The sequence below is a fragment of the Podarcis pityusensis genome, assembly GCF_964106645.2.
Source record: "Podarcis pityusensis genome assembly, chromosome: 5".
NCBI lineage: Eukaryota > Metazoa > Chordata > Lepidosauria > Squamata > Lacertidae > Podarcis > Podarcis pityusensis.
In genome coordinates this window covers 83,119,300-83,139,077 of record NC_138032.1, presented here as the reverse complement: position 1 = coordinate 83,139,077, position 19,778 = coordinate 83,119,300, and the positions used below count along the sequence as shown (strand labels likewise).

General features: G+C 44.0%; 1 protein-coding gene across 8 annotated transcripts in view; it reads right to left on the bottom strand.

The window, feature by feature from the left end:
• Positions 1-19,778, bottom strand: part of LOC308478234 (disks large homolog 5-like) — a 24,695-nt gene extending 4,917 nt beyond the window's left edge. For 4 of the 8 annotated variants that reach the window (XM_081007668.1, XM_081007666.1, XM_081007670.1 and 1 more), the window contains exons 1-6: positions 11,575-12,202; positions 9,969-10,247; positions 6,120-6,279; positions 5,313-5,489; positions 4,264-4,447; positions 669-877 (exon numbers count right to left, since the gene is read on the bottom strand). In XM_081007668.1, coding sequence (XP_080863794.1) covers positions 669-877; positions 4,264-4,447; positions 5,313-5,489; positions 6,120-6,279; positions 9,969-10,176 — 938 coding nt within the window. In that variant the 5' untranslated portion in view covers positions 10,177-10,247; positions 11,575-12,202. Of the gene's footprint in view, positions 1-668; positions 878-4,263; positions 4,448-5,312; positions 5,490-6,119; positions 6,280-9,968; positions 10,248-11,574; positions 13,046-19,177 lie in introns of those variants that run through there. The other 4 variants (XM_081007667.1, XM_081007672.1, XM_081007673.1 and 1 more) reach the window with 4 other exon arrangements.

Genomic DNA, 19,778 nt, shown 5'->3' with positions numbered 1-19,778 from the left:
CAGCCCTATGAAAGCTTCCTTCCTCTTTTACACACCAAACTAAACTGTGTAAAGGACTAAATAAGAAGTGGGAGAGTCAGCCATGTTTTCTTTGTCACATTACTGCCCTGCTCACATTTCAATGTGGGAGCGGCAGGGGGGAGAGAAGCAGTGGTTCTCATCTCATTATAAAAGAAATGTTGGTGAAAGGAGATGAGCTCCTTTCACTTCACAAACCACGGTGCAGGGGAGGGGAATAGTTCACCCACGTATGATGTTTTTACTTACACATGGGATACATAAAATTATATTGAACACTGTGCAAGCAGAAATCCACTTCTGCAGCAGGACTGCAGTTTCCTCTCTACCTCCACATCTCTCCCCCAAATGTGCTCCAGAGGAGAGAAAGAGGAGGTGTCACTGTGTGCACAAAAGTTTTTTGCATCATGGGATGCAGCCCTCACACAGGCACACATACACAGCACTTTATATGTGGCTGGAGCAAACACATGAACAAAATGTGGCTACTCAGTCAGGTCAACTTTGTTTGTTCGATTTTTGGTCACTAGGGAGCAAGCAGAAAAACCATGACTAAAGCCAGGAAAGTTCAGAGAGGTAACTTGAGTGTCAAGTTTGTTCTAGTAAAAAACAAAAACATGAAATGGCTTTCTGGCAAAAGCATCTTCTACCTTCTGTTCAGCTTGTCAATCTGCTTCTGGAGTTGCCTGTTTTCGCCTTCCTTCTGCTCTAATCGGCTCAGATCAGTATTGTAGCTCGCCATCTTCTCATTGTACCGCTTCCTCAGTGCGTCGTAATCCTTCTTCACGCCCTCCAGCTTGCCCATTGCTTTATTGTAGGGTTTATTGTGTGTCTGCGACGACCCATTCTGCTTCATTACCTGGAATAACGGAAGATATTCTGAATAATAATTGCTGGCAGATAAACTTCAGTCATATTGTAAACAGGAGGGGGAAAACACAGGGAGGTTTTATTTTCTACTCACTAGGGCCCTCAAAAGAGCTGACGAGGTAACATATTTTAAAAATCACAACATGCTTAGAGCCAAAGAACTGTGAGCAGAAGGAAAATAGCTGCTAGTGCTGCGTTCCAAAGAGACTGTACAGAATCCTCAGGGCTCTGAAAAGCTGGTTTCATGGCACCAACACATGGTTCTGCTCATGTAAAAAGCTGAATAAGTTCTTGGACAAACGGAGTAACCTTTTTAGATTTAATTTCAGTTTTCTCCTTAAAAAAAACTCCAGTATAGAATGGAAGGGGAGGAATTCCAGGAATGAAAAGGGCCCATAACATCCAGGAAGGAACATAAACAGCAGTTAACAGTACCCAGACTTTGTACTGCATATTCCCTCCCCTTCTGAAAAGAAATCTCTCCATATGTATACAAGTGGCTGCTCTTAAGAGATTTAGCTTTCCATGATCACTGGGATTTATACTCAATTTATTAGCATATGATCATTGATTAAATACCCTTTGGACACCAGAAGGCCCAGAACACCTCTCATGTATGCAGTGTACATGTTAAGATGTAAAACTATACAGGGCATCAAAGCAGACAGCAAGATGAAGGGTCTGCCCTGCCTGACACAGTTACTGATTTTTCCTTGAAAATAATATACTCGCACCTTCCCTTCTATTGATTTCTGACACTTTTAATCCAATGTCTCTTCACGGGGCTTTCTCCCAATATATCACCCCGCCCAAAGGTGTCTCCTGAACATGGATCTTCTCCCACTGTGTCCTTCTAAGTCTGAATGGCAAAATCATCCCCCGACCCCAAGCTCCTCCTTTCTTTGATCTACTGTCCACTATTATGAGACAAAATGCAACTGCAGTTCTGTTTAAGTCTACCACAAGGTGGCACACCAGTTACAATGTCCATTGCAGCCCTATTATAGATGCGTAATGCTCAAAATTAAGCTAAAACCATTAAAGTATATTCTCAATAAAGGGAGAATGGATTGCTTTCGAAACACTTGTTTTTATGGCCCTGTCAATGTTAATACACGTTTATTGGGGTCAATTGGTAGGGATGCATCTATTTCCAGAGAGTGTTCATAAACTACTCAGAGCAAAAGAACCCTTTGCCGGTTTTTATTATTATTATTTAATCATTTTTTCAATACAAACAACAACCACAAAAAACACATACAACAAAAACCGCAATAACACTAATAACACAATTTAACATTTCAGATTTGAGTACTAATATACCTATGACTACACCTTTTTAACAATATTTCCCCACCTCTCATCCCCCTACTTCCCACCACCGTCCGCCTTAATGCTTAAATATTTCTTCCAGATTTCTTCATATTTATCCATTCTTAATTTGCATCGACATGCAATTCGTTCATATGTGGCTAGTCTGTCCATATTGTCAATCCATGAGCTCAATGGAATCTTTTTGTGGCTCTTCCAATTCTTCAAAACAAGTTTTTTTGCTTCTAATATGGCACGGTACATCCATTTTTTTTTTACCCCTTGTAATCTCCCACGTTTCCGGTATATAATTTAGAATTCAATTCAATTCCCCTAAATAACAATTTCTTTTTATTACTCTTGCTATATATATCTTTTGCTTAATGGTTGCCATCAATTTGATTTTAATTAATTTTATAATGAATGTTTTTAGAATGCTGGATTATTTTGATTGTTGTTAGCCGCCCTAAGCCCAGCTTCAGCTGGGGAGGGCGGGATATAAATAAAATTTATTATTATTTATTATTATCTTCACCTCGCACCAAAATGATCTTATCATTGGGCAGTTAATCATCATATGTACTAAGCTCGCATTTTTACTTCCACATCTCCAGCAGTTGTCTGCATTTGTTATTTTCTTCTGGTAAAGTTTTGCTGGAGTCCAATGGACTCTGAATATTATTTTCTGCTGAATAAGTCTTAGTCTTAGATCCATAGAGGCTATTTCTGTTGATTTTATACTTGACTCCCATATATCATCTGTACCCCTAACTCTTCACTCCATTTTTGTATTCAAAATCATATTTCTTCCTGTTGAGTAGGGTTTTATATAGTGCAAGTGTAGAGTTTTTTGTTTTTGTTGAAGAAATTAAATCTTGTAGCAGCAGGGGTGTTTCTGATGCTACTATAGCGTCAGGGCCAAACTGCCTTTCCAACATATGTTTCAATTGGATGTGTTGCCATTGTGTTTCACTAGTTAATCCATACTTTACTTGCAAAGTCTTATATTCCACAAATTTGTAATTTTCATCAATTAATTGATTCAATGTCAAAATACCTTTTTTCACCCAATTTTGCCAAATTATTACTTGGTTTTTTACTTGAATTCTTTATATAGTCTGTCAAAAGCCTTTTCTGCATCTAGTGCTGAGTAAAAAGCCTTTGAAACTACATGGGTTGACAAAGACACAGCTCCACGTGTTGACAAATGGATGCTACACAAGGACGGCAGGGTTAAAGAAGAAATGAATAAGCCGAGGCTCTCTTAAAGATACCTGTAGGCTACATTCAAAATACGTTTTCAAGGCTGTGAAAGGAGAGGGATTTCAAGGAATAAAGCTGCCCACACCTGACTTAGAAAACACCCCCATGTAGTAGGGGCAGTCAATGTGACACCCTCTAGATATTGTTGGATTACAGCTCCCATCATCCTTCACATCTCTGATATGAAACCAGCAATATTCCCTTTTGGTCTTCTACATGCAGTTGACATCACAGATGCTGGTTTTTTTTGGGGTGGGTGGGTTGGTCCTCTATGGAAATTAAAGAAAAGAAATAAGCACTGTGTATTAAAGAAATTGGGACGCGGGTGGCACTGTGGGTAAAAGCCTCAGCACCTAGGGCTTGCCGATCGAAAGGTTGGCGGTTCGAATCCCCGCAGCGGGGTGCACTCCCGTTGCTCGGTCCCAGCGCCTGCCAACCTAGCAGTTCGAAAGCACCCCCGGGTGCAAGTAGATAAATAGGGACCGCTTACTGGTGGGAAGGTAAACGGCGTTTCCGTGTGCTGCGCTGGCTCGCCAGATGCAGCTTTGTCACGCTGGCCACGTGACCCAGAAGTGTCTCCGGACAGCACTGGCCCCCGGCCTCTTGAGTGAGATGGGCGCACAACCCTAGAGTCTGTACGGGCAGGGGTACCTTTACCTTTACTATTAAAGAAATGGAATGGAAGAGACACTCTTCTGAACCCCCCCCCCCCGAAACACTTCAGAAATCAGTGGGAGCGGGAAGAAAATAGAAAATAAACAAGAAGCTGAACTCAGCTGGCAAAAACAGAGCAAAGGCTACCTGCTGCAGCTGACTGCGCAGGTCTGTTATGTCCTTCAGATCCTCATCATGAAGTCTCTTCATTTCCTCACATGACTGCTGGAGGTGATCGCGCTCTCGTACCAACTGGTTGTTCTTCCGCTTCAAAGTGTCCATGTCCTCCTCCACCTGCGACTGGTCACTCAGCAGACGACTGTGCAGTGTACTGTTCAGATATTAGAAACATACATATAAAAATGCTCCAACGGCAATTAAAAAGCCATTTTAGAAAACGTGGAAAAGCAACGTTGCTTTATCGAGTAAGCATCCCTGTTAAGTCATAAAAGAACCACCACAAATACAGCAAATCCTCCGGACTCAGAGGGGTTTATTAATTCTATCCAGCTGTGTATCTCCAGATGTTGTTGGGCTCCCCATCAGCCCAGCCAGCATGCATCAGTTGTGTTCCAAGACTCTCTGGAGGATCATAGTTTAGTCACCACCATTATACACTATCAAACACAGAAATTAGTGTCATCTCCTCCAATTTGATAAAGAAGTTAAAAAATTAAGAAATATCCACCATTAGAAACCACCAGATTCTGCACTGTTGCTTGGTGTGGTGAATTTTGTTGATACCTAATTGCCCTTAAGAGAATCCTCCTTGGCAGTATCATTTACTGCACTGGACTTCAACTTGGAGCTGGTGAAAGCAGGGTTCTGAAAGGGGGAAGCAGGGGACAAGTATCATCAAATCACTGGAGACTGAGGAAGTCACCCAACAGTTGCTAAACTCGATTCATTCCACACCAAGCTAAGCTTATACTCCCCACCATAATTTTCAGAAACTGGCTCTCCGTCTTCAAAGATTTTAAAAAACTAATCCTAAATCTGCAACCAAAAGCTCTGAACATTATCTCTCTATTGATGTTAAAATGATGCCATTTTAAAAGTTGACTGAAGCTGGGGATAAGAAAAAAGCTATGAAGGACCTTTGAACATTAAGATCTAAGGCAGCTTAACAGACACGTAATAATGGTAAAAGGAAACCAAAATGCATCCCTGTGCATATGCTGTGTGCCTTTACTTACTGATAGAAATCAGCCTCCTTAGCAGACTCTTCACATCTTTTTAGCGCTTTGGTGTGTTGGTTCTGTAGAGACTGCAGATCGGGCATTGCCTTCATGCACTGAATCTTCAGCCTTTCATATTCATGGTTTGGCTTGTGGCTAGGCGGCCCACCAGGATAGATATCAGATGAGCATGACCTTAGCATAAAATTCACATGTATACACATCAAACATTTTAAGTACAGTGCAACCTCGGTTGCCAAACATAATCCATTCCAGAAGCCAGTTTGGCTTCCGAAATGCTCAACAACCGAGGCTCAATGGGGCAGTTGGCAAGCCCCATTGAGAAAAGAGAGAAATGCGCCTTGGAAGCCGTTCGGCTTCAGAGGCATGTTCAAAAATGGAAGCAGTTGCTCCTGAGACGCTTGACAACAGAGGTTCCACTGTACTAAGGTGAAAGAAAACATGCACCCTCCCATAAAGGTTACTTTATATGAAGCATAAAGAATACATTAAGCATACTCTGTCCCCACATGGAGTTGGCCACTGGTGGTGTAAGTAATTTGCAAAGATAACATCACTAGCTAACAAAGACTGGGTCATCTAGTTCAACCCCTTGCAAAGCAGGAATCTTTTGCCAAACACAGGGCTGTAACCCACAACCCTGATATTAAGTGTCTCATGTTGTCTGACTGAGCCATCTTAGGCATCCTTTACTGCCCCCCCAACTCAAACAGCTGTGCCGTGGAAAAGAGCCACAGACCCATGCCCAAGTGCACATGCATTAGACCTGGAAATATACCCTCATGTGACCGTTCAGTCTTTTACCTGCACTCATCAAAGGTTGACCCAGGAGACGACAGTGCAAGACGTTTCCTCAACTCATCCCGCTCCTGGCATGGCTGAAACAAAATGGTCTCCAGTTTCTCATTCATCTGCCTCACATCAATGACTGCAGGGGGTGGTGATGATGGTTTACCCGTTGTACCTGTTGCCAAACACAAACAAGCATGGAGTTAGGGGGTTAGACAAGAGCATTTTCCAAAAACCAAGCTACCTGTTTGCCAGAAAAAGTGGGAATGTGAACAACCTACCAAAGGAAATGAATGGTAAATTTGCCAGGACCATGCATGCCTGCAATGAAGACAGACTTGTGGTCAAGTGCACACATTTGGGGTGCTATCCACAATGCTTCCACAAACAATTGGTTTTGTTGATTTGTTATCCCCTAAAATCAGTTATCTAAACACAACATATTGAGAACTGCTGCCAAGTTTCTAGGCTAGTTTCCACTCTAGCCACCAAAGTAGGCTCACTCATCTAACTGTGATGTGTCCCATCAACATAGTGAAAAAAGTAGGTAGTCTACCTACTGAAGCGTGAGGTCACCAATGCTGATGTGTGGAGTGCTGGTGACATCCTGACCAGTTGACATTGGCGCACAAATTCTTCCCAAGGAATAAACTTTGGGAACCGTGACCCTTAACATATGTTTCCGGTTTCCTTAGAGGAAACTCCTTAAAATTACAAGCAACAACTATTTTGCACAAGTTCTAACCATGCATGACTGTGCATGCATGGATTGCAGGAACCCTGGAAGCAGCAAGAGTGATGACCTGAAATGCAACCCCCGAACAAATCAGGGGTTGCCCGTACTACACAGGCAGCACTGCACTCCTTTGCACATGTCAAAAATGATTTCTTCTATATCACCTAATTTTGGGGGGAGGATTGCAATAAACTATATACATATCTTTTATGTTGGGAATGTCAGTTGGTGCAAGATTTTTGGAATTTAATTTTGATAAGAGTATTACTGAAGAAACTACTGTTTGTTGTCCAAATTTAATGTTGCTGAATATTTTGATGACACCAATGTAAATATATTGTCAAAAAAACTGCTTGATAAATGAGCTTGGCAGCGTGGAAAGCAAGCAACTCATTGGGAAACAGCCTGAAATCTTACACTGGACGCTTGGTACCACTCACTCTGAAATACAGCTATAATGGAGCAAGTTATATGTAACCTGAGATTTCGACAAGGACTAGATCCCCCAGCCACTTTTATATGATTTGGCATTCCCTCATGACATATGCAGGGGAACCATCATTTCCAAGACAACCCTCATCACAAACCTGGAAAATCTAGAACTACAGTTGCAATCGAAATTATTCAATTCCCTTTGCAAAGCAGGGGTATTATCAACATTTACATACTTTCAGCTGTTAGCAATGAGCAAATCAAACCAAAGCAATTGAAATAGCTCAACACAACGGATGCTTCAAGTGGTTTCTCTAAATTCAGCTGAAAAAGCAGCTTCTCCAGTCTCACTGTTATTCAACCCCTTGAATGGAATTCCTCGCAACAGCACAAATACAACAGGTGTTGTCTCAAGCGTACCCAATGCAACTCATCAAGGGCTTTGTGAGTTGCACCAGGTGTGCTTGAGGTGGAACACATGAAAAAAGGACCACAATTTTTTGGAAGACATATTTGCGTGTGACGGGTTGTATGTAAGGCCCTCCTCCACTGGAAAAAATGCAGCTGACTTGTAACCTGAGCTTCTGTGACTGTAATCTGTGCCACTGTGATTACAGTTCATGTGCATTTGTGGTGTCTGCCTCAGCCTTGTATTCCTATTGAGAGTTGCCTGCAGTTACAACACATGGCTAGCAAGGGAAGTGCAAGGCCATATGAGCTGGTGGGCATCAGAGAACCTTGGAAAGAGTTGCAGGGGTTCTTGCTTCTAAAGAAAGGTATCTTCCTGTGTGACCTTTGCTCCTAAATGCAAAACAAGAGTCCTTCTTCCTGCCATTTCTATCAGAATGTCAAAACGATGCGATTAAAAAACTACTTATGCAAGGGTCAGGGGTGAGGCGCACAACAGTGGGGGAAGATATACGCATAAAAGTAAAAGAATCGCTCTTTGCATCTCATTGGCATCTCAAAAAGGGCATGATTCAAGAGAGTAAAATTTAGAAAAAGGCAGAGTACAGCAGGCCAAGGCTCCTTGTGAACCACTAAGCAGCAGGGCATAGCTCAACTGCTACCAAGTTTGTCCAAAGCCTCTTTCTATTGGTGCTTGGGGTATCAGGTCCAGGAAACTCCCATTTTCCACACATTCAAAGCATGCACAACCGTGCACGCAGGTGCCCCTTTCGGACCTGGAAGAGAGATGAAATGGGGAGGAATGGGACTCAGCGTAATGGGGTGGGCTTATGACAAAACTGACAAGGCAGCTGAATTTAAGTTTTCTAATTCACAAGGGAAGAACGCAGTATTTTGTTTAGGCTGATACCGAGGGAAATGCTGCACAAAGTACTTCTGACCAAACCATATGAATCAAATGTCCGCATTCTTGTTATTAAGTTTTGTATGCTGAAGGGGATGTGCATATGTGCATCTCTTAGCAAGCCTTCCTAAATTAGGAAACTAAGAATTCAACTAAGGCTATAATCGTGTGCAGTGCTACCTGGGTCACCTGTGATGTACCTGTGTATGATGATGTCATCATACCCCTTACTATACCATACAAGGGTACACCTCTTCTTTGCTGAAGCTCTGAGAAAAACCATGGTTCTATAGCAGGGCTGGGGAATCTCTGGCCCATAGGCACAGCACAAGTCTCAATTTGGCCCACAAAGTCTGCCGATGCGTGCAATGACCAGGAACTCAACTCCCATGCAAATAGGGGTATTAGGAATTAAAGTTCACTCTTGTTCGACATCAGGTGTGGGCCAGGTATAAATGTGGCTACAAAGGAACAACCAGGAGCTTAAATCCTGATTGGTGCTGTTGGAAAGCTCTGCTTGCAAAGGAGAAATCAGCTGGTTGGAACTGACAGGAAGAACCATGGGGATTGAGTGCACCAGGGCTGTGTTTTGAAGTAGTTTACATTGAAATTTCATGCTAAAAGAGCACACACACAAACCCCATTTTAGCAAGCTACTTTGAGCTACCTGAGCAACCCCTCCTTTGAAAGTGGGTGCTCTCTCTCACTCTCTCTGCCAATGAGCTGATTGATGCTGGAAGCACACCTTCAAAGAGGGTCGCTATAATTGCCCATGAGCTGGCCAACTGTTGCAACAAGACACACCCCCCTTTGAACTCTGATAGGTGTCAATCACCTGACATCTTTACAACATTGTGTGATTGACAGGGGGTGGCCCTGCCTTCTAGTCAAAGCTGGCCCATGGCAGGCTGGGGACCAAGGGATCCAATTTGTTGAGCTGATCCAAGTCCCCCACCCCTGTTCTATAGAATATACAGTGGTACCTTGGGTTAAGTACTTAATTCGTTCCGGAGGTCCGTTTTTAACCTGAAACTGTTCTTAACCTGAAGCACCACTTTAGCTAATGGGGCCTCCTCCTACCGCCGCAGCACGATTTCTGTTCTCATCCTGAAGTAAAGTTCTTAAGCTGAGGTACTATTTCTGGGTTAGCGGAGTCTGTAACCTGAAGCGTATGTAACCTGAAGCGTATGTAACCCGAGGTACCACTGTAATGAAAACAAGCTTTTGGAAGGAAAAAAATGACTGTGACATCACTGAGGCATAGGAAGCCCCTAATCTCAGTTTTTAAAAGGTTTTAGTTGTTGTTGTTGTTTTAAAAAAGAGGCATGACAAATGGGCATGTAAAACAAGCAGCACTTAAAATATGAAAAGGAGGGCAGCTCACCTGAAGGTCTGGTTTCTGAACCAGCTTTTCTACTTAACTGAGTGGAGGTCTGTTCTGCAGGTTGTGCAGGTGGATGGAGACCATGCACACACCGTGGATCAAGTTCCTGCTGTGACTCGTCATCAAAGAAATGTACCGATTTACCTCTCCCTGAACACGTTGCTGTAGCTTTGGTGCCACCGCGCCCCAAACTGGGACAAAGACCCATTTTCAGTAGAAAACTTCACCCTGTGTTCTGTACCAGTATGGGTGAATACATTCACAGCTGATCCTTCATTTCTGGAATCCAGCAAATGAACAAAACAAAGCTTAGACTGCAGCCCTAGACACAAGGACCTGGGATATTCTCTCACTTTAGTTAATTCAGATTGTTTTCTGCAATACAGTGACTGAACAACATAAACCCATTTATTATTTCTAGAGTGACCTTGACCTAGCTCACCTGGTTACTCAAAACAGCAGCAGACTAGCCTGGGGTGGGGGTGTCAAGGAACGTATATTCCTATTGTCAATCAAAGAACCATCTCCTTTATCCCCAATTACAAAGAGCCACTGGGAATGGTGATTAGGAGTTTTGGGGCAAGGTGCCATCTGTATGCTGATGACACACAGCTCTATTACTTCATAACATCTGGATCAGGAGAGGCTGTGCAAAACCTGGGACAGAGCCTTAGAAGTAGTAGTGGGATGGATGATGGAAAATAAGCTGAACTTTTGGCAAGACAGGGGTAATGTAGGTGACAGTTTCCTGCACCTGAAAAGCTGGTCAATTGCCTGCCCTATATAGGATTACACTCCACTTGAAGGAGCAGCTAAACAGTTTGGGGGTGCACCTTGATCTACCTGTCACTGGAGGCCCAGATAGCTTCAGTAGGATTGGTGATTTCAAGGTTAGATTCTGCAATGCCTGTGTAATCTGGCAGCGCCTACCACCTTCTGAAAGCCACATATCATAGGAACACAGCACTATTAAAACTGGTTCACACGAGACATGGTTCTTTTACTCAATGGACATCCCAGCCCTACTCAGATGAGAGTCTTGAGTCTCAAACTTGGGTCTTCAACTGTTGTTGGACTACAATTCCCATCATCCCTAGCTGGCAGGAGCAGTGGCGCCCCAAGTTTGAGAAATGCCCATCTAGTCATTTGAAACTGTCACCTCCAGGCAACCAGCCCACCCACAGTATTATTAATTCTGTAACAGCACCTACAGCTATTAGCACTGGTCTTAACACTGTATCAGAGGTACACGGAGCCCACCAACAGGTGGTTGCCTACAAAAAGGGCTTGTCCTTTGGATTGGTTCTGGACTAATTGGTTTTGCAGTTCTTGATTTTTTTATGTTTATGTGATTTTTATTTATCTGACCTCTTTCATTCCCCAACCTTTCAATTTCCTTAGATCGCAAGCCTCTTTGGGACAGAAGAATTACAAATTTATGGGGGGAGAGAACTGCTCTGAGTTGTCTTGAGTCTTCTAGGACAGAGCAGTAAATTAAATTAATATGTGACAGGTCATTTGCACACCATGCCAGCTGCTCATAAATGACATAATACCAAAAAAGGGGAGAAAGGAATGAGTCAGGAACAGGAGAGCAGGTACCAACCTTTCATCTGTTATGGGATGAACAAGTGAAATAGTCGTTGAAGAATGCTCTGGAAAGGGGAGGAGCCAAACGGCTGTTGGTTCCAACAGTCACTGAAGGTTCCGTTAGCAAGGGGCCAGGGCTTGCTGTTGTCTTTTAAAAACATTTGAGTTTTAACAGCTAGCTTTCAGTTCTACTCACAGCACAATCTGTCACTGGCTGCGAGGCTGGGGAACTCTGAAGCAAGAATGCATTCAAGGGAAACCTTTGGCAAACTATTAGGGAAAAAACACATAGGCACACACCTCATCTTTCTTCCTTCTTTTGGGAAACATTTATTATTTTTCCTTTGTGGAATGTGAGCCATTTAATTTAGAAATCAAGGGATGTGATTAACGACTGAGCAGCAAAATCCCACCGTTGGGATGCAGCCAATGAGGAGCTAATTGTATGTGAATTGTGCCTCTTTTACTTCCCCGGATTGGGAAAGATGGTGGCAAACAAATTTCCTCACCACACAGGCAGCCAACTACTCCAGGTGTCTAATTTCTATCAGAATCACTTTTTGATAACTGGCAGCTTATTCAGAGTGGAAGGATTAAATTATCCTTATGCTTTATAGCATTAGAGGTGAGGAAACAGCAACCTGTAGCTCCATTTAAAAATAATAATGCTACACTTTGATTTGCCGAATTTGTGTTAAGTCACTAGGCGGACTTATTTTATTTTTTTCCTGTTGATGTTGTGGAACTGGCTATATTGAAGAAGAAAGCTATGCTGTCCTTGTTCTTTTTTTAATGCTGCATGTGGAAACAGACAAGAAGGGGTAGAGAAAACCCCAGTAACTGCACTGAAAAAAGCAGGGTACTTTTAAACCTTGGGTAAAGTCTCCAAGTAGCTTTGTTTACAATAACTGCACCTTTAAAACACACACACATTTACTCCAATGCAATATAACCTAATTGGGATCGCTCAATTGCCTGTGCCTTTCAAGTTAATTGTCTGGTGCTTTTTTTATTATGACTGAAGGGCAGTCATCAGGGAGCATAATTTTAAAAACTTAACATTGCATCACTATTACATTTCATATTATCATGCGCTTCAAATGCCTCTCCATTAGATTGCTGCACTGCAGCAATTAGAACTTTTATTGAAATTATCTTCAAGCAAAATGGAAATTAAAAGGAGGTGGGGTATTTAAGGCATAATAAGGCTCCATATATAGAAGCTCACCCATGCAATTTCCTTTCAACAGTGCAATTAAGATCTGGCTCAGCCATTGCATCATCACGTAAGAAGTGCATACAGTGGCATACATAAACTTCCACTGCCGCAGTTGCTGGTAACTCTACGGAATAAAGCAAGGTCAGACTACTACTATTAATACTAAGGGTGGGCTTCCTACTGTCTGCAAATCAAAGTGGCTGATATTGCAAACCCAGTCTTTTTCCTGTGCCTGAAGAGCATCTCTTCAGCGGGAAAAGGCTATTGCTGTTATTTACTTAGCAAGTCAAACTGCATTTTAAAGCTTCAGATTAAGGTAAAGGTAAAGGTAAAGGGACCCCTGACAATTAGGTCCAGTCATGACCGACTCTGGGGTTGTGGCGCTCATCTCGCTTTATTGGCCGAGGGAGCCGGTGTACAGCTTCCGGGTCATGTGGCCAACATGACTAAGCCGCTTCTGGCGAACCAGAGCAGCTCGCGGAAACGCCATTTATCTTCCCGCTGGAGTGGTACCTATTTATCTACTTACACTTTGACGTGCCTTCGAACCGCAAGGTTGGCAGGAGCAGGGACCGAGCAACGGGAGCTCACCCTGTCGCGGGGATTCGAACCGCCGACCTTCTGATCGGCAAGTCCTAGGCTCTGTGGTTTAACCCACAGTCATAGCTTATGATAGCATCCTTTGCAGAGAAAAACTTGTTTGAAATGATGGCAATTCATCTGCTGGAAGATCACAGGCTCTTTTAGGAGACTCTGACCGAACACCCTCCCCTTCAAAAACAACAACTCAGAAGTTAGGAAGTAATTGCACAAGATGCAATTCATAAAACATACTTGAGCTCCTACCTACTTTGATGGGGTTTAGATGCACCTAACTTTCTCAAAGTTGCTTTCATAATTCTCGGCATAGCATTGTTATTTATGTCATCACACGGAGATACACTCACATCCCTACTTCATTACCACTTTCAAATTAAAATTAATAAAGGATTCCACGTTTGCAGAGCCATGTTATGCCATATCTTGGGGGAAGCAGGGAGAGCTGATAACTGAATGTGAAGGGATCTCATTTTACTCTGTTTCCTAGCCATCAAAACACAATGGCATTCTAAGCATATTCTACCTTCTGGATAGCTATACGTAAAGCTGGAAGGGGAAATCCTAAGAAGGCAGCTCTAAGCTACAGTACACATCGTTTGGAGTAATCCCACAGAGCAGGAAATGGCTGTTGGCTTCACTGTTTGTTTTGACAAGAATCTCAAATCCACAGTGGGGAAATATATTTATTAGGACCTACCCAAGCCTCACAAAAGAATCAAGGTTTTGAGTTCTCTAGAACTTTTCATGAGGCTATGTATTAAGCAAGGGGGGAGTGGGAGGGGGGTGAGAAAGAAAAAGTTGGCATGATGTTAAAGTCCTTAACAAGAGTCAAGTCATCCCTTTACAGGAAGCTGGCAGTGAAGAGGCAACACTTTGCTTCCCTGAGACGTCCCTTTTGAGCTTTTTCTTGATGGATTTTTTGTTAAAGCTGACATGCTCCAGGTTTTAGTGGGCCTCTAAAGGTTGAGGCGGAAGGGAGATGGCAGGGTTGGCAGTGCTCACATTCACTGGGCTGATTCACACATATCTGCTCATCACTTGATGAGAAAAGAGATGTTTCACATCTCAAATGCAACTGAGTCCATTCACATGCCGAGCTGCACATTGGCAATGGCATGCGTGCGCAAATGGGCCCAGGGAGGGACAACCAAGAGGGTGTCTCCAATGCAGAAGGATAATGATTAGCCAAGTCAACAGCTTCACAAAAATATATATGAAAAATAAGCTGCCTTGAGATAACTTTGCTATTTTTTCACCTTTCAGCAATGGTCCCTTTCAGCCCCCATCGCCCTCAGGTGTACGGGGAACAGAAGCAGCACGAACCAAGAAATCTTGCTTATACCATGTTCCACCATTTGCCAGATTTGATGGAGAACCTTTGGCCCTCCACATGTTGCTGAACTACAACTCCAATCACCCCCGGCCATTGGCAATGCTTGCAGGGGCTGATGGGAGCTGTAGTTAAGCAACATCCAGAGGGCCAAAGGTTCTGCATCACTGGTATAAAACATGAAACATTGGTGAGAGGTATGGATTTTCTGCAGGTGTTGGCTTTCCAGTCTTATTATTTTACTTTTAGTCTCACGGCGGCAGAGACCTACACCCAAAATGTGATTTGGACACAGCAAAATCGACAGTACTTGCTGTTAGAAAGGCAAACCCATCCGAGTGCAAGAGAGACCTGGCAGCAATAATAGAGCAACTTGGCTAGCAAGTTTATTCTTGCCAAGGTGTGTTTCCTTCTCAGCTTGTTTGTGTGAGGTGGGGAGGAGTAGCTGAAGCCATCATTCAACAAGGAAAAGAGGAACAACCACCACTGTTCTGAAGACTCCCTGTCCACTTCAGACAAAAGAAGTCTCAACCTTTGAACCTCAGCTCACCCATAACCACTACTGAACTGCTGGTCCAACACAATTTGATCCAAAATCTGAGGTTATTGCCTTTTGAGGATGTCTTTAACTTTTCATGCTGCAGCAACAACAACGAAGGCCCTCTGCTCTCCTAGTACCAAAGAAGCAGGAGTCAACCTGGGACAGCAAACACACAACAAACAACTCTTGCAGAACTGTGTGAGTGCCTGGAGGCGGTTGGAGGATGGATGGCGGCTAATGGATTGAAGTTGAATCCTGACAAGACAGAAGTATTGTTTTTGGGGGACAGGGGGCGGGCTGGTGTGGAGGATTCCCTGGTCCTGAATGGGGTAACTGTGCCCCTGAAGGACCAGGTGCGCAGCCTGGGTGTCATTTTGGACTCACAGCTGTCCATGGAGGCGCAGGTCAATTCTGTATCCAGGGCAGCTGTCTACCAACTCCACCTGGTATGCAGGCTGAGACCCTACCTGCCCACGGACTGTCTCGCCAGAGTGGTGCATGCTCTAGTTATCTCCCGCTTGGACTACTGCAATGCGCTCTACGTGGGGCTACCTTTGAAGGTCACTCGGAAAAATGAATGTATTGCCAAGAATGTTATTTCTGTTCCAATCACTGCAAATCTTGGATAAAATGGACTGTTTCAAGAAGTGGCAGAGAGATATTTCCAGATCTGTCTGGCAGGGCAAGAAGCCCCGTATAAAATTTAAGATTTTAACTGATGCTAAAGAAAGAGGTAGATTTGCCCTGCCAGACTTAAAACTTTACTATGAATCAGCCGCTTTTTGCTGGCTGAGAGAATGGATGCTTCTTGAAAATACAGACGTTTTGGATTTGGAAGGTTTCAATAATGTATTTGGTTGGCATGCATATTTGTGGTATGATAAGGTCAAAGCACACAAAGTGTTCAAAAACCATATCGTAAGAAAAGCATTGTTTAATGTCTGGATAAGATATAAGGATTTGTTAGAAAATAAAACCCCAAGATGGCTGTCACCTATGGAGGCAAAGGCTCAGAAAAAACTCAATATGGAGGCCAAATGGCCGAAGTATTGGGAAATTTTGGAACAAGAGGGTGACAGATTAAAATTACAGAGCTTTGAAAAATTAAAAAACAGAGTGCGAGATTGGCTCCGTTATTATCAAATAATGGAGGCATACAATCAGGACAAAAAATTAGGTTTTCAAGTGGAAAAATCAAAGTTGGAAACAGAATTGTTAGACCTTAAAGTTAAGAATTTGTCAAGAATGTATAACTTGCTACTGAAATGGAATACCCAGGATGAAATGGTGAAATCGGCTATGATTAAATGGGCACAGGATGTTGGACATAACATTATGATGGCTGACTGGGAAAAGTTATGGACCACTGGTATGAAGTTTACGGCATGTAATGCCTTAAAAGAGAATTTAATGAAAATGATTTACAGGTGGTACATAACACCAGTCAAGCTTGCAAAAATCTATCATTTGCCCGATAATAAATGTTGGAAATGCAACGAAACTGAAGGCACTTTCTTTCACCTTTGGTGGACATGCCCAAAGATTAAGGCATTCTGGGAGATGATCTATAATGAAATGAAAAAGTTATTTAAATATACCTTTTTAAAGAAACCAGAGGCCTTTCTCCTGGGCATGGTGGGCCAATTGGTGCCAAAGAAGGACAGAGTTTTTTTCATGTATGCTACAACAGCAGCAAGAATACTCATCGCAAAGCGCTGGAAGACACAAGACCTACCTACCAGGGAAGAATGGCAGATGAATCTGATGGATTATATGGAATTGGCGGAAATGACTGGCAGAATCCGAGACCAGGGAGAAGAGTCGGTGGAAGATGATTGGAAAAAATTCAAAGCTTATTTACAGAAATATTCTAAAATTAATGAATGTTAGAAAGATGTTGGAAAGAAGCTATATGACTTTAGTAGAAATATTATAAAGAATTAAGTATGAATAGATTGACATTGGGTAAAGATGTAAATTTAAGTCTAAAATTTCGTTAAGTTAAATTATGGAACTAAACTTGTGAAAGAGGGAAAGGACTTGCTAGAATATTTAATTGAACTAGAATACAAAAAAGGAGGTGTTAGGAAGTCGAGGAAATAAGCTAATGAAAGATAAGGATATGAAAATATGGGGTTCTTTTGTATGTTTGTTTGTTCTCTTGGGTTGTTTTTTAAATGCTTTTGTTTTCTTTTGTTTTCTTTTTTTTGTATTGTTGATGTTTTGTACTGCTGTATTTGATTTTCTTTTTGAGGCTTTGTAACTGTTTATTGTTTACATTTCTCTTTTGTTTTTCTTTTCTTTTTTGCAATGTTTAAACTTTAATAAATATTTTATTTAAAAAAAAAGAAGAAGAAGGTGACTCGGAAACTACAACTAATCCAGAATGCGGCAGCTAGACTGGTGACTGGGGGCGGCCGCCGAGACCACATAACACCGGTCTTGAAAGATCTACATTGGCTCCCAGTACGTTTCCGAGCACAATTCAAAGTGCTGGTGTTGACCTTTAAAGCCCTAAACGGCCTCGGCCCAGTATACCTGAAGGCGCGTCTCCACCCCCATCGTTCTGCCCGGACGCTGAGGTCCAGCGCCGAGGGCCTTCTGGCGGTTCCCTCATTGTGAGAAGCAAAGCTACAGGGAACCAGGCAGAGGGCCTTCTCGGTAGTGGCGCCCGCACTGTGGAACGCCCTCCCATCAGATGTCAAAGCGATAAATAACTACCTGACATTTAGAAGACATCTTAAGGCAGCCCTGTTCAGGGAAGTTTTTAATCTGTGATATTTTACTGTATTTTTGGTTTCTATGGAAGCCGCCCAGAGTGGCTGGGGAAACCCAGCCAGATGGGCAGGGTACAAATAATAAATTATTATTATTATTATTATTATTATTATAACTGATGATGGTTAGAAGGCAGGAGGATTAAATTACTGTCATCTGTGTAAAAATAGCAATAAACCTTTGACGTTACTCTGACTTCTATTAACGCTAAATCTTAGTATGTGGAAAACAATATCGGTAGAGGAAGAAAGGAAAAATGGAAGGGGAAAATGAAGAGAAATAGTAAACAAAGGGGCATGGGGAAAACATGGAGAAAGGTAACAGTAAATTAGCAAAGGTAAAGGGACCCCTGACCATTAGGTCCAGTCGTGGCCGACTCTGGGGTTGCGACGCTCATCTCAATTTATTGGCCGAGGGAGCTGGCGTACAGCCTCCGGGCCATGTGGCCAGCATGACTAAGCCGCTTCTGGTGAACCAGAGCAGAGCACGGAAATGCCATTTACCTTCCCGCCGGAGCGGTACCTATTTATCTACTTGCACTTTGACATGCTTTCGAACTGCTAGGTTGGCAGGAGCAGGGACCGAGCAACGGGAGCTCACCCCATTGCGGGGATTCGAACCGCCAACCTTCTGGTTGGCAAGTCCTAGGCTCTGTGGTTTAACCCACGGCGCAACCCGCGTCCCCAACAGAAAATTAGAAAGGACCAAAAGAAGGGAAGGGAAGAAGATGAATCTCCCCATCGCTTGCAGTTTACTTGGGGCTAAGGCTGCAGTTCCCAAGGACTGAGCTGCATGTGACATTCAAAAGCACTTGCTCTCCTAAGCAGATGCCCTCAAGAATGAAGCCTCCGAACTCACTGGGACCCATTTCCCTGTCAACACGCGAAGCCTCCAGCTGCACGGTTGCAATCTTAACATACAGTTTATTTGTAAGTTTCCCTGAAATGAGTTGCCAACCATGAACGGGACATTCTGCAGGTGTCCAACCCTCGCCTTCCCCCCACTCCACGGCCATTCGCAGCTCCCAGAGGAAGGCACCTGCTAGACACGCGAGTGGGCGCTGCGCCCGACCTCAGCTTCCTGACCCGCCCCAGGCAACGTGTGAAGCGGCCCTCAAGCGGGAGAACCCGGGCAAGAAGAGAAACTCTTACCTTCTCCTTGCCCCCACAGTGCCAGCAGACGGTGCCCAGGTACTTGAGGGTCCTCCAGAGCAGGAGAGGAAAAAGGGGACCATGGACGAGGCCAGGAAGGCCCGCCACATGCGCTGCCCGCGGGCGCAGGGGACCTCCATGGGCCTGGGGATGATGGCCGAGGAGGAGTCCGAGGAGTATCTCCTGGAGCCGCCTCCGCCATTGGCCATGGCTAAGAGCTCCCGCTGCTGCTCCTGCCAGCGCCCTCGGCCAAGCCCAGCCATAGCGCTGCTCTTGGGCGGGGAGGCGCGCAAGCCGAGCCTCAGCGCACGTCCAGGCAGGCGGCCGCCGCTCCAGTCAGAGGCTGCCCCTTCCCCCTCACGACGCCCGCCACCAAGGGGAGAAGGCGGGCGGGATTCCTCCCTTGGTCGCCTCACGATTTGCGCGCCAAGGCGGAGAGCGGCCCCTCGTCAGTCTCTCCGGCAAGTCCAGCCCTTCCTCTCTCCTCGGCTTCGGCTCCCCTCCCGGCTGGCTCCTGCCTGGTCTCGGGGCTCTCCAGGCTCCCCCTCGCCTCCTCCCAAGCGGCCCTGGGCGCTTCTCCTAGGCTGCCTCGAGCAGATGG